The 15,226-nt window shown below is 44.0% G+C and overlaps 1 protein-coding gene across 4 annotated transcripts in view; it reads left to right on the top strand.

Moving 5' to 3' along the window:
- The window catches only part of Rfx4 (regulatory factor X4), a 154,723-nt gene that overhangs the window by 83,174 nt on the left and 56,323 nt on the right, over nt 1–15,226 (top strand). For all 4 annotated transcript variants that reach the window (XM_059245594.1, XM_059245592.1, XM_059245593.1 and 1 more), the window contains one exon: nt 4,960–5,123. In XM_059245594.1, the coding sequence (XP_059101577.1) occupies nt 4,960–5,123 (164 nt within the window). The remainder of the gene's footprint in view (nt 1–4,959; nt 5,124–15,226) is intronic.

Here is a 15,226-nt window from a genome sequence, read left to right as displayed (position 1 = left end):
CTTGTCAGCCGTTGGTCCACTTACCCCTCACAGCGATGCTACCAGCCAGGCACTGCTCTCGTTCCTATCATACAGAGGTCACGTGCATATCAGGTGGCACTGGATTTTCCTTAATTTGACTAGAGAATGACACGTTAAGAAGGCCATCTTGCCAGCATATCAGCACACCTACACATATGGATTCTGAGAAGCTAAATAATATTTTGATTTCAACCTTTTCCTGAGATCATCTGCCTTATTGCCTTTGGGGTGATTGCTCTCCCCCTCCCTCAAGGCCTGGTCTCCATTCCCTCCAAATTTCATCAGTAGGGCCATCTTTAAATGTGAGAAGTCTGCTTTATTTCTGCTTTAGAATATTGTAATCAAGAAAACAACAGAAAGGGAAAAGCAAAAGAGAATTGAGGCATCTGTTTGACTAGAGGGATACGAAAATCCTCTTGCGACAAAACCACCTACCTTATCTCTCCTGACCTTGATGTTTAAAGATGGCGTCTTTCGGTCAGAATCAGCGGCAGCAGCAGCACCTGGGGGTTGGATATGGGCGTTTAATCAGAGGGAGGAGAAGTGAGCTCTCAATGGACAACGAACTCTGTGGACTGGTGGGAAATATCCCAGAGATTCCTTCTGTATGTGTTTGGTCAGTCAACAGCATATCTGTTGTGTCTTTCCCGTGGCCTGGTTCTGTAGACACAGCACCAGAAGAGATGGCAGTTCCTTGGTAAAGAGAGACCCTTCTTCCTTCTCTCAACTTTTGTGCCCACATCTCTAAAATGTCCTCTAAATTCTCTGAAATCACTGTAGTGGCCATTTCAGTGGATTTTTTTTTTTACATTTAAAATATTGCTGAAATCAGCAAAGAATGTGTTACAAATAGTTGAGACGGCCCTGGCTGCTACAACAAATAAGCCCAAGTCTCAACTTCCTGGAAGCTTTCCCCTTAGTTCTGTCACAGTCTAATATGGATGCTCTTTAGTTAAGAGATTGGTGGCTAGGGATGATTTAGGGACCCAGGCTTCTTCTAGGTTGTGGCCTAGAGTCTCAGAGTCCTGTGGTCCAGCCTATGGGCTGGGTGAAAGGGCTACAGGGAAGTCATGCCCCATTCTTAACCTTGTCATCTTAGGACTAAGACACATCACCATTGTGTGACTGACAAGAGTGGGCTCCTTAATACAATGGGTTTGAGGAGTATGTGTGAGCCCCACAGTTACTGTGACAATCTCCCTATCACATGCAACTTTATTCAATTCAAAACTCATTCCCATCATTTCATTTCCCTTCCGTTCACCTATTTCCAACACTTCATGGTTATCAAATGTTGCCGTATGTTGTTTACTCACTTTAGAGAGATATGTGATACACAGACTTACAGGGGAGAAGGAAAAGCTTGCAAGCCAGAGAGCAGACTGTGGAACACACAGGGGTTTGGGAACTTCCTGGGGGCAAAGCACCCTCGGAGAAAAACGCATTCAAGGCTTGGCTCCACATTGCAAGCATCAGTTTCTCAGCCAAGAAAATAAAACAGCACCCCTGCCCATATGATTCACAGGATTAGCAAAGGAGGAGATACACAGTTATAAACTTTGAGTGGTCTCACAGATGCTGGCTGTTATTAGCTTTCCAGGCATCCAGAGAACAAGAGATGTGTCCAAGGTCACACAGCTGGTGTAGACCAAAGCTGTGACTAACCCTTGTGCTACCTGACACCTTTAGTGTCCTTTCTACTCTCCTGACTGCCTTTAAGGTGCCTGAGCAAGACATGGTTCAGTCCCCGTAGCCACCACGGAAGCCACCACAGGAAGAAGCAGGGATCCACCCAGCCGTAACAGAATGAAGGGCAGTATTTTACTTCTGGTGGCATGGCTTTCTCCTCCAGCTAAGGAAAGTCTTCAGTAAATGGATTGTTTTCCCAGCATTACGACATAACAGGAAGAGATCTTGTCCATCTTGTTCCCTGCTCATCCTAGCTGACTGTACTCTCAGACTCGTGGTACATACTGATTGGGTGCCTAAGTGGGTGTTTGGATTGATAGGTGGGGGGTGGTTGGAGAGATGGGTGCAGCTCACGTAGAACACTGCCAAGCAAAATTCACATGGAGGGAACTCCTCGCCAGACAGTATATCACAATGAGCCAGGGAGTCCCAATGTCCCATGTTTGAGTTCTCAAGCCGTCATTTATTAGCCTGTGACTTTGACCAAAAGCATTTTCTGCCTCTGAGCCTTACTTTCTATTGTTGCCAAAAAAATTGGCAATTATAATGATCTCATAGCAAAACTGGGGTATATACTAAACAGTGTGTGTAAAGTGTCCAACTGTACTAGAACATAATAGATGATAGGCATTCGGTAACTATTGCTTTACTAAGCACTTTCCAGTGCCATGCCAATTAAGCACTCAACTGCAAGTCATTAGACATCTTTCTACATGTTTTCCGTGTATTTGCTGTAAACTAAACATGGACATGAAAAAGAGATTAAAAAAAATAATCCTGCTTAGGTGTTCTTTTAAAAATCAGGGGACTGGAGAGTTGGCTTAGTGGTTAAGAGCACTTGTTGTTGCAAAGGACCTGAGTTTGATTCCCAGCACCGACATGGAGGTTTACCACATCCTTGGGCACCAGGCAAGCATGTGGTACACAGATGTACATGCAGGCAAAACACTTACACATATAAAATAATAAAAGTATATTGAATATTTTTTTAAAATCTGGTGCTTCCCTGGCAGAAGGGATGAAAGCATAGGAGACCTCATGCATTTGCCTGATCCTTTCACTGAAATCGCTAGCAAGGACTATGAACGCTTCCCAGAATTCCTCCTTTTGTCTAATACTAAGTTTCCATTTATCCAATGCTACACGATGCTGGGCATTTTACATAAGTCATCTTATTTCATCCTAATAATAGGTAGAAATCATTATTATGTCCACCTTGAAAGGGCTACTGGCTCCCACACTGTGCTCAGTCCTGAGCATCATGTTCGATTGACCTGATTTTACATGGCTAAACCAGAGTTCTTAATTCCCTGTCCTGTTTCCCCCACGTTTAACATTGCTGGGACCCTCTACCCAACCAATCAAGCCACAAACCTCAGTTCTTTATGTTCCTGCCTTCCTATCCAGTCTAGAGGAAGGTCAGGGCAGCTGTCTGTCTTTGTCCCATTTCACAGCTGGCCTCCAGGTCTCAACACTTAAATCCCCCCCATTCTCTCTCCTTCTTTTTCCTTCTCAGAAAAGTGGGGACCATTGGACATTCAGTGACATAAACAGAGAAGGAAAGGAGTTTAACAGGGGAGATACAGGAGCTGCCCAGAACTTGGGGACTGATAAGGGTTCCTTGCGTGGCTTGAGCAGGCTTCTAACAGACAGACGTCCGCTAAAGTCTCTCAATGGACTTGTTTTATCCTACAGTCGCTGATCTTTTCCACACTTTTCGCTAGAAGCTGGCAGCTTATAGAAAATGGGGGTAGGGCTGAATGCAAGCCGAGCCAAGGAGAGCAGATGGATTCAGACTCTGCCGCCTCTTAGGAGTGGAGTAAGCAGGGCTTCTTACAGTGGAGAGGTGAGGTCTAGTGCCTGGCTAGAGGTCAAAGCCCAGCAGTGAGCTGGGATCTGGGACCTGATCCTGGCAGGAGTCTGCAGGGTGGTGCAGACCATCAGGCAGAGACAGAAAGCTGTGGAGTAGCAGTAGCAGAGCAAGACATGGACCCAGGGAGTAAGCCAGAACCCCAGCTACCATGGGCTAAGCAAACTGAGCCCAAGACTGTCGGTGGAAGGACTCATGCTCTACCTCCTTCTTTGGATTACTGCCTGCCTCCGGGCGCCGAACTCGGTAACTCTGCAAGTGGGTGTAAAGATCCTGGGCTCTATCAGCAGCAGCAATGTCATATGGGAGAACTTCACAATGCCTCTGGCACACAGGAGGGCACTTAGTAAAAAATAAAAATAATAAAAATAAAAATTCTAGCTCCAAAGCACTAAGGCCAGGTTATGGCTCCCACACTGAGTCAGTACTGGTTTATGGGAATCAGCAGCCTGGAAAAGGCTCCATGTGGAGTTGAGATGCCTGTCTTGGGGAGTGAGAGAACTCAAGTCAGCCCTGTAGGAATCCGGGGCTGGATGCTCCCGGCTTCCTGACGGACGGGCTTCTCAAATTGGGGGTGTTATGTGTTTATGAGATTACCTTTTCTGTTTCCCTTCCCTTGTCTCATTCCCCTACCTTCTTCCTCAAACCACACCCTAAAAGTTGTGGATGTGGGGTCCCCAGGGACTCTCTGCTTGGACATCCCCTCAGCCATTTGCTTATCCACAAGAAGCCTGGAGTTCCTGCTGTCACCACGCTAACAAGGATTCCACTATGAGCACGCAGCAGAGTACTGCTCAGGGTCCTGGTGACAAAGGTGCCCTTCTATCTTCCTGCCTGTGTGTCACCACCTGTTATTCCAGAATGACACCAGGCACTTGAGAAAATGGGAGTTGGGGATATGAAAAGTCCTGCACTTTGTCCCGGTTTTTGGCACACATATTTGATTTAGGAGAATTTTGCAGGTAGCAAACGCTTCTTGCACTCTGAACCTGTAACTACCATATCCTTCCCTTTCCTCCCCAGAACACCCAGGAGCCACCAGGGGGCTCAAAGAACAATGGTTGCTAGTGTTCTGACCTTTTATTAAAACAAACAAACAAAAACAAACAAACAAAAACAACACCAGCGTCCAATCCTCCCTTCTAAACTGGCTTTCAGAGTTCAGCTTACAGTGAGGGAGTCCAACACCAGGCTGCAGGGCAGACAGGTGTCCAGTGGTGGGCACGTGCAAGTGCGGGCAGTGGGCAGAAGTCCCCACAGCACCCCAAGCTGGGGCAGCTCCCACAGCCACCGGAAGTAGACTCGGGTGCCGCAGCCTGTGCTCTGGGGTGGGACTGCAAGCTCTGTCTGATTGCTCCTCTCTCTGTGGGTCAATGCAGGTTCAAAGTTTCCTTCTGCACTTTTGGCAAGGAATGCCACCCCACATGCTGCCCGTGCTAGGCTCCTCCACGGTGGTGAACATCGTGGGCGTGTGTGACTCCATCCTCTACAAGGCCATCTCGGGAGTGCTGATGCCCACAGTGCTACAGGCATTACCTGACAGGTGAGTTTGCGGGATCGAGGAGCCCAGCCGCTGGCTAGTACTTTGTTGTTGTTGTTGTTGTTGTTGTTGTTAACTATTATTGTAAGCAGGGCCTTGTAAAGATCATTAATAATAGACTTTTAAAAATTAAAAGTTGTAGTTTTGAATGTAAATAAAATGTTTCTACTTTGAAAATGGTTCAAACTTCCAAGGTAGAGAATGGTACACAGCGAAAATCAATACAGCTGCTTCCACGGATGTCACCTTCATGTGTGTTCACCTGGCATTAGTGCACAGAACATGTGACTTTCCTCTCTCACTGAAACAAGCGTCACTGTACAGATTGTTTTGTGCCTTGCCTTCACACAAAACTGCTTCGCCCCGAGCTTATGTTGAGCGGCTTCTCTGCCTTCTCCGCCATGCTCTACGCTGTCCTTTCCCAGGATACCGGCCTTGAACGTCCTCACTGGGAAGGAGGGAGGACAGCGAAGGCAGGGGAAGCTGCTCTGCTCTCTCTGTGTGAGCTTGCCTCTGGCCAGCTGTGTCCTCCACGGGACTCTGCCCCCTTGTCCTCCCAGGCTGTCCTGCGGGCCCGAGAGCAGGCAGCGTCTTACCCCAGTTCGCAATGACCTCCCTATGGGTTTTTCTCGGCTTGTCCAATCCTTTCTCAGTTGTCCCTAATAAGCCCTCCCACTTTCTTTAGCATATGTTTCTGGTTGGTGCCATGTCAGAGGGCATTCCCTGCAGGTTCACAGTTTTCTGTAGCAGCATGGGCTTCTGCCATATTGGATTTTATTGATTCTCTTGGGATTTCGAGTCCTGTCCAACTACAAGGGATGCTGTGAGGGGTGACATGGTAGAGCATAGTAGTTTCCTGTGGATTCTGTAATAAATTATCACAAAATGGGTGTCTTAGAATGAGAACATTTTATTCTGTCCTTTGGGTTCTTCTGTGCCTGGCCACGCCCTCCCAAGTTTCCAGATGTGCCCAGTCAAAGGGCTGGCAGGCTGGGTCTTTCCAGAGGCCTCTCTGGTTCTTGGTGGCTTTCGGCAGGTCCCTGATGTCCCTTGGCTGGCAGCTGCATCTCTATAGTCTCTGCCCCCATCTCCTCATCGCCTTCTGTCCTGTATCTTTGTCTCTCACGGGAACACCCGCCCCTGGAGTTGGGGCCCACTTGGCTGATCCATGCCGATCTCAACTGGAGAGCCATAATCACACCTGCAAAGACCCTCGTTCCTGCTAAGGTCACCCTTACCAGTTGTGAGTGAGCATATGCTCTGCCACTTACTACGTGGATACACGTACAGGATACATTCCTAGAGAGTTACTGGTTTAGTTAGTTATTCAGCTAGTCAGTCAATTATGGAACAGGCAGTCCTCAAACTCACTGGGTAGCTCCGACCTCCTGAGTGCTGGGATTACAGATGTGTGCCACCACACCCAGTTATTTTTTTCATTTTTATTTATTTATTTTTCTATTATCAGCTTGATACAGTATAAATTCTTATCCTAATAGTGAAATGTTTCATTGAGGCTTGCCCAATAATTGAGTAAAACCAAAACTTACTATAAGCCCCAGTCATCCTAGGGTCCCCCTGCTATATAGCCTCCCTGGTTCTGTGGGTTGCAGTCTGATTGTTCTTTGCTTTATATCTAGTATCCACTTATGAGCCAAGCGGTGGTGGCACATGTCTTTAATCCCAGCACGCCCAGTTTTATATGATGCTAAGTCAAATACTAGGGCCTCATGCATGCTACACATGTTCTTCTAACACTATTTTAGCTGTGTTCTGTAGAGTTTTATATGCACTATTTTACTATCATTATTTCATACATATTTTATGATTTCCCTTTGCAGTCCACTGCCATAAGAATTTAGAAAGAACATTTAAAACTTCCAGAGTGTTGGGAGCTACTATTGCTGTTCACCGTGATTTGTGTTATTTTGTGGTTAGAATTGTTGCCTGCAGCATTTCCTCTCAAGAGTCCACTGCAATTGCTTCTCTTGTCTGACATGCGGACAGTCTGAGGATATTGCACTGAAACCTGAAAGAAACTCTGTTTTCAAGGCACAAGCTCTTCTGTACTTTTATAGGGGTGTGTGTGTGTGTGTGTGTGTGTGTGTGTGTGTGTGTGTGTGTGTGTGCATGCAGGTACGTGTATGCATGTGTATGTGTTACTGGAGACTGAAGCCAGCAGAAATGCTAAGCAAGTATTCTACCCCTGGGTTATCTGCTTCCCCCAAGTTGGTCTCAGGTTCCTGGTCTCACTTCAGCCTCTTGGGTAGCATCAACTCCAGAAAGACACCACTAGACTTGGTATATGATGTGACGTTCAGGGATCAAGTTTATATTTTTGGATTCACAGATGAAGGCCAAATATTCCAACACCATTTGTTTATAAGGTTGAACAGTTTCTGTTGAGTTGCTTTGTAGAAAATTGGCCATACATGTGTAGACACAGCCCTGGATATTCCATTCCTTGATACACCCTGCCTCCACCAATACTGCAATGCCATGGTTATAACTGCTTTTATAGCCATCTCCAAACAAGTGATAGACCGGACTTGTTATTTTTTTCTCAAAATTGTTCCTTGGCTGTGGCATATTGATAGATTGTCCTGAGTTCATAAATAAAATTAGAAATAATAAATGTCTTACTAATATTTATTTTTCTAATCCATGAACATGGTTCATATTTCATATTTATGTGGCTCCTCTTACAGTACTTCTGCAGTTTCCAATCATTCGTTACTTCTTTTCAAAAACATGACTGATGCCGGGCGGTGGTGGCGCACGCCTTTAGTCCCAGCACTTGGGAGGCAGAGGCAGGCGGATCTCTGTGAGTTCGAGGCCAGCCTGGTCTCCAAAGCGAGTTCCAGGAAAGGCGCAAAGCTACACAGAGAAACCCTGTCTCGAAAAACCAAAAAAAAAAAAAAAAAAAAAACCAAAAAACATGACTGTAGTTTTGTGTGTGAATCTTTTTTTTTTTTTTTTTTTTTTTTTGGTTTTTCGAGACAGAGTTTCTCTGTGTAGCTTTGCGCCTTTCCTGGGACTCACTTGGTAGCCCAGGCTGGCCTCGAACTCACAGAGATCCTTCTGGCTCTGCCTCCCGAGTGCTGGGATTAAAGGCGTGCGCCACCACCGCCCGGCTCTATACCCCTTTTTATCCGAAATGTTATCACACTAGCTAGGAACTATAGGTGACAATGGACATCTTCACACTTTTCTAGGTCTTAGAGAGAGAATATGTAGTGTTCGCAATAAGATGTAGAAAGTTCCATCAGATCAAGAGAGTTCCTTTCCACTACTAGTTTGCTGAGAGTTTTTATCATGAAAGTATTTTGAATTTTATTAGACATTTTGGTTTGTTTCATTATCATATTATGTTTTTTTCTCCTTAGCCTGCAAATGTGGTAGGTTTCCTATTGCTTTATTTTCAAATACCATAGCAGACTTTCATCTTGTAAACACCACATACTTTCCCTATCAGACCTAGGAAAAGTGTGAAGATGTCCATTGTCACCCATAGGTCCTAGCCAGTGTAATATTCTTCACCACAATTTTAAAACACATTTGCTAGATCTGAATTGCTGTTTTGTTGTGGATTCCATATTCCAATTTATAAATGTTAGTGGTCTTTAAGGCCTTTTAATCTTATAATATCTTTCTCTGATTTTGGTGTCAGGGCAACATTTGTTCTCATAAAATGAGGTGGGAAATGTTTCCTCTCTTCTTTTACTCTGAATTTCATCCAGAAATTTGAACTTATGAGCTTAAAGTTTTCCATATTTCTTTACTTCATCTTAGCATCTGTAGGATCCGTGATGATGTCCTCTCTCTCATTCCCTATGTGAGTAACTGGAATTTTCTTTCATTTTTCTGGGTTAGTGTGCCTAGAGATTCATTGGTATTTTATTGTAGATTTTCCTCTTCTAAAGCAGTTGTTGCTTTCTCTGGCTTGTCAATTTCTATTTTCAATTTTATTGATTTTTTAAAAAATTGATTTAGAGCTTTTTATTCTTTCTCTTTTTACTCTTTGTATGAAAACAAGTCACTGATTAAAAATCTGTTTAGTCAGGTATAAGTAGTTCATGCCTATAATATAAGCACTTGGGAAACTGAGGATTATCATGACTTTGAGACCAGCCTGGGCTATGCAGGGAGTTCTAGACTAGCCTGGGCTATGGAGTGAGACTCTGTTGTAAAACAAACAAAAAAATTCAAGTGAATTCACTTTCATGTAAAATCGTTTAGTGTTTTAATTTTTTCTAATTATTGTTTAGTTTTATTCCACAATTTTGATATCTTATATTTTCATTTTGATTTAAAATATGTTTACTTTTCCCTATCATTTTCTCTTTAATCTATGGATTATTTTAAGAATGAAGTGTTTAATTTTCAGTTATTGGGAGTTATCAATATACTATTCTGCTATTAACTTATATTTTAATTTCCCTGTAATCAGATTGCACTCACTACATTATATCAGGTCTTTTATGTTTATTTAAACCTTTTTAGTAGCTTGTAACATGGAGCATGTTGAAGAGTGCGCTGGTGGACTGGAAATGCTGTCTTAAGCTGTCATTTGAGGAGGTGTTCTGTAAATGTCTGTTAGGTCGAATTGATTGACAGCACTGTTCATGTTCTTCTTGTCCTTAATGACTTTCTCTGCTTTTGTTCTGTTGACTGCCATTTCCAACTTTAATTGTAGATTTGTCTGTTTCCATCCATTTTTGCTTCATTTGAAACTCATTTTTGAGGATGTGTAGTTAAATACATTTAAATTAGACTGTTATGTCTGCCTGGAGAACTGATTCCTTTTTGTCACACACGTATAACATCTGTATTATTCATAATAGATATTGTCCCTAGTGATACATATTGTTCAGCAGTTTACTTTGGCAGTAACATGGGTACTAGAGCATTTTAAAGAACTGTGTTTTCTACCTTATTACTCTATCATTCTGCTCATATGTTTGTCTTACATTTTTGTATTTAGCTCAGAGTAAGATCTCGTGTGTTGGCCGGGCGGTGGTGGCGCATGCCTTTAATCCTAGCACTCGGGAGGCAGAACCAGGCGGATCTCTGTGAGTTCGAGGCCAGCCTGGGCTACCAAGTGAGTTCCAGGAAAGGCGCAAAGCTACACAGAGAAACCCTGTCTCAAAAATACCAAAAAAAAAAAAAAAAAAAAAAAAAAAAAAAAAAAAAATCTCGTGTGTTTGTTTATCTAATTGGCAATTCCCCATCTAGAGTTTACATTTAATGCAATCTCATGGTGAGTCCAAGTCTTCCATCTTGCTAGTTGTTTTAGCTTTACTAGTTCTGTCCAAAATGTCTTTCTTTATGTGTCTGGTTTGTGGTTATATTTTATTATTCCCACAACTAGGTTGTTATTGATACATCTTTTAAAAAGTTAATAGTTGCTTTGATATATACCTGGTTTATATGCAGTTTAAGAATCTCGGCGGGGTGTGGTAGTACATGCCTTTAATCCCAGCATTTGAGAGGTAGAGGCAGATGGATCTCTGTGAGTTCGAGGCCAGCCTGGTCTACAGAGTGAGTCCCAGGACAGCCAGGGATACATAATAGAGAGAGATCCTGTCTCAAAAAGAAAAAAAAAACAAAAAACAAAGAGTCCTAGGACAGTGACGTTCAATTTGTTGTCCCTTTTCTGGTGCTGCTGCCATTTGTTTTTATAGATGCTAAAAATTTGCAAACGACTATGTGTATATTCTTTCCTCGGACAGTTGTCTCTCAGTGTGATTGAAGATATGGAAGCCAGTCCTTTATATCTACCCTCATTCTCACATTCCTGATGTTGAGGGGGTCAATTCTATATGTCTGCATAATATATTCCTGCCCAAGGAACTTCTTCACATTGCGAGTATTGTAGGTCTGGTGGTGATGACCTCATTCGGTTTGTTTGTTTGGTTTGGTTTGGTTTGGTTTTGGTTTTGGTTTGTACCTGTGTGCATGTGTGTGAAAAGTATTTTTCCTTCACATCTGAGAAGTGTTCTCAGTGGGTCCAGTGCTGGACTGACAAGTTACGTGTGCTGTACGTGCACTGTGTGGGTCACTGTGTGCTTACTCCTGTTGGTCTGGGTGAGAATGTCCCCATAGGATCGTGTACTTGAACACTTGGTCCCAGCTGGTGGTGCTATTGGGGAAGTTCAGGTGTGGCCTTGTAGGAGAAAGTGTGTCACTGGAGCTGGCCTTTGAGACCTAGAGATTCTTTCCACTTCCTGCTTGCTCCTTCTGCTTTGTGCCTATGGTAAAGGATGTGAACTCTCAGCGTCCTGTGGCTCACTGTGGCAGATCTCCACCATGACAACTTTTAACCCTCAGGAACAGTAAGACAAACAAATTCTCTTTCTCTAAGTTGTCTTGGTCACGGTGCTTTATCAGAACAACAGAAAAGTAACCAATACACAATGCAAGTGCACACAGAGGCTAGAGGTCAGCACCAGTGTCTTCCTCAGTCACTCACTACCTTATTTTGGGGGATGGCGTCTCTCATTCAACTGAGAGCCCACTGCAATGGCTAGACTGATCGACCAGTAAGCCCCAGCAATACTCATATCGCTGCCTCCCAAGCAGTGGGGTCACAGATGTATGCCACTCGGCTTTTACATGACTGCTGGGATCCAAACTCAGGCCCTACGCTTGTATAGCAGACACCTTAGCCACTGAGCCACCTCCCCAGCCCACAGAGTGACAAGGGTTTTCGTTTCTTTTCAGTATTTTAACAGTTCATGTGCTTGTCTTTGGCTTGGATGCTTGTGCTTTATAGGTCTTTTGTCCTCTGTGGAAATACCCCACCCACTTGACCACCTCAAGCTTTTTTCTATCTTTGGTTTTCAGCTGTTTGACAATGACCTATTATAATTCTGTTTTAGAGCCTGTCTAAGTTTTTAGAGTATCTTGAATCTGGGCTTAACTGTAATTTCATTATTTGGGAGGAAACTTCTAGATATTATCTTCTCTATTTTCTTCTTTTTCTCCTCCTGGCATTTCAACAATGAGCATGTTAGCCCATCTGACATTGTCCCACAACTCTTAAAGGGAGCCTTTCTTGTTTTATTTATTTTTATCTTTGAGTTTGGATTGGTTAATTTTTAATAAAATATCTTCAGGTTCATGGATTCTTAATTTGGCTGCCAGTGTTACCATACCTTGATTTTATTTTCATATCCAACAAACCATTTGATTCCTTAAAAATTTTTACATTCAGCTAATTATCATTATCATTATTATTATTGTGTGTACTGCATAGGTGTGGAGGAGAGGACACCTTTGTGGAGTGGGTTCTCTCCTTCCAGTTTTTCCATATGTTCTGGAGATTAAACTCAGGTCACAAGGCTTTTGCAGCAAACACCTCTACCTGCTGTGCTCTCTCTCCCACCCCAACCCCCATCACCATTATAAAGTAATTCTTCTATCCTGCTGAAGTTTCTCATCTGGTCATGCATACTGTTCATCTTTTCCATTAGATCTGTTTCAGTATTAATCATATTATAGTTATTTTAGGGTCTGTTTGATTGTCTGGTTATACTAACTGCTTTGTCTCTTTACAGAGATTTTATTTTTTATCTTATCATTTATATGTATGTATCTGTGGTAGTTGGGATGTGTTTGACCCCCAAAAGCTCATAAGGAGTGGTGCTATTAGGAGGTGTGGCTTTGTTGGAGTAGGTGTGGCCTTGTTGGATGAGATGTGTCAGTGTGGAGGTGGGCCTTGAGGTTTCCTATGCTCGGGACACCTCCCAGTGAGTCAGTTGACTTCCTGTTGCCTCTGAGTCAAGATGTAGGACTCTCAGCTCCATCACCACATCTGCCTGCATGCCACCATGCTCCCCACCATGATGGTAACGGACTGAACTTCTGAAACTATAAACGAGCCCCCTCAATTAAATGTTTTAATTTATAAGAGTTGCTATGGTCATGGTGTCTCTTCACAGCAATAAATCCCTAACTAAGGCAGTGTGTGTGTGTGTGTGTGTGTGTGTGTGTGTGTGTGTGTGTGCATATGTGAGTGCAAGCCAGGGGTCAGTGTTGGCATCTTTCTCAGCCACTCTCCACCTTATCATCTGGGGTAAGATCTCTCACTGAACACTGAACTTGCCAATTCAGCTGGGCTCGCTGGCCAGCCAACCCCAATGACACTCCTGTCCTCACATTTCCAGTGCTAGGATTACAGGTGTGTGCCACTGCACACGGCATTAATGTGGGTTCTGGGGTCCAAACTTAGGTCACTGAGTCGTCCATCTACCAGCTTTTTAGTTTTGATTGACTGTCAAGCAGTGTTTAGAGCAATGGACACCGAGGTAATTAGGATTTATGCCTAGAAATGGGCATGTGCCTCTTCTCCTAAGCTGTCAGTGTGGGTTGAGTCTCTCTCCTCAGGGTTCCCTGGGCTTGGACTTTGTAGTTGCTATGGTTACCTTCAATGTAACTCTAGATTCAAATTCTTCTGGAATAGTTTGTGCTTAGTTTAGAGATTTGCTTGTTGGATTTTCTTTTTTCTCCCAATCTTTCTGCCTCAGGCTTAGGTCTTCTCCAGGTGATTTCTACAGTTGCAGGAGGAGACTTAGTTAATGCTTGCCTTCTTGTTGGTGGCAGGCTTCTTTCTAGAGAGGTGGCAGCCAGAGTTTAGAGCTGAAATGACTTATCTGCCTTCATGTGCAAATAATGAAACAGCCAGGATTCATTCATTCAAATACTCATTCACTCATTCACTAAACTAATGTCTATCAATTGCACTAATTGCTTGGCCCTAGAGGACAGTATTAAATATCTCAAACATGGTTGGGTGTGGTGGTGCACACCTTTAAGCCCAGCATTTAGGAGGCAGAGGCAGGAGGAACTCTGTGAGCTGTGAGTTCAAGGTGAGCCTGGACTACATATACAGTTTCAGACCAGCCAGGGCTTCATAGTGAGACCCTGTCTCAAACAAACAAACAAACAAACAAACATATCTCAAACATTCTCGCTACACTGAGTTTACGGTAGATCTTTGGAGACTTTTTAACAGTCACACAGACTACCGCTGCTGTGATCTCAGACGTACAAATTCAGTGCTTCCCATTACACTAAGAGGGAAGGTTACCTCAAGGCCAGGGTCCATCTCACAGCTTTCATCTCACAGCTTAAGTTTTACACCTTCGCTTTTTTCTCCACTTGCCTGAGTGCCCAGGGCCTCATGCTTCATTGTTTGAAAATAGACACTGTCCCTCATGGCCCTGGCTCAGGACTCACCCCCTCTCTAAGTGCAGCCGGGGTGAAGAGGTGGCAGCATTTGAGAAGCCGCCATGCACGTGTATCCTGCACCTTTATTACAGGAAAGGTATGTCAGATCCATCATCCTCAAAGTTGTTTTGCTCACCTCTTCCGGGTGATTTTGTCAGAGTGACTGACAGTCTTATCAGTTGATGTAGCAAAAGAAAGAAAGGGGTGTGTGTGTGTGTGTGTGTGTGTGTGTGTGTATTGCATGTGTGGATGTGTGTATGTGCATGTATGTGTGTGTATGTGCATGTGTGTGTGTGTATGTGTGTGTGTATGTGTATTGCATGTGTGGATGTGTGTATGTGGATGTGTGTATGTGTGTGTATGTGTCAGTTTGGCAAGGAAGATATTAAAAAACCCAAAACCGAGGACCAAGGCAGCTGCTATGAAAAGCAGAAGGCATTGGAGATGGTGAGATGGGAGGCAGCTGGAGCACCCAGCACGGGAACTGTCACGCTATGAGGCTGCAGGACAGGCCGCAGTCAAACAGCCCTGGCCTTGGTCCTTCCTCTGCCTCTCGCTGCATGCCCTAACTCTGAGCCAGTTCTCACTTCCCTGGGAGGACTAATAATAATACCTACTTCACGGCAAGGTGAGGATTAAACAAGGAAGGATGTGCGAAGTGTTTAGCGTCCAGCTCAGCACACTCATTAGCAGGTGCCTGCTGTTAGCACTTCCTTGCTGCTGTTAGCACTTCCTTGCTGTTCCAGCGGTGCCAGGGTTGGCGGTTACCCAGGACCTGAGCGTCAGGGCAGTGCCTGAGCACAGGTTCCAGGCTGAGACCTGTAGCTGTCAGGTCCATCCAAGCAGGAATGTTGGGCTGACCCCCACCCCCACTG

Source organism: Peromyscus eremicus, chromosome 18, assembly GCF_949786415.1.
Source record: "Peromyscus eremicus chromosome 18, PerEre_H2_v1, whole genome shotgun sequence".
NCBI classification, from domain to species: Eukaryota; Metazoa; Chordata; class Mammalia; order Rodentia; family Cricetidae; genus Peromyscus; species Peromyscus eremicus.
This window is presented reverse-complemented; position numbering and strand designations above follow the sequence as displayed.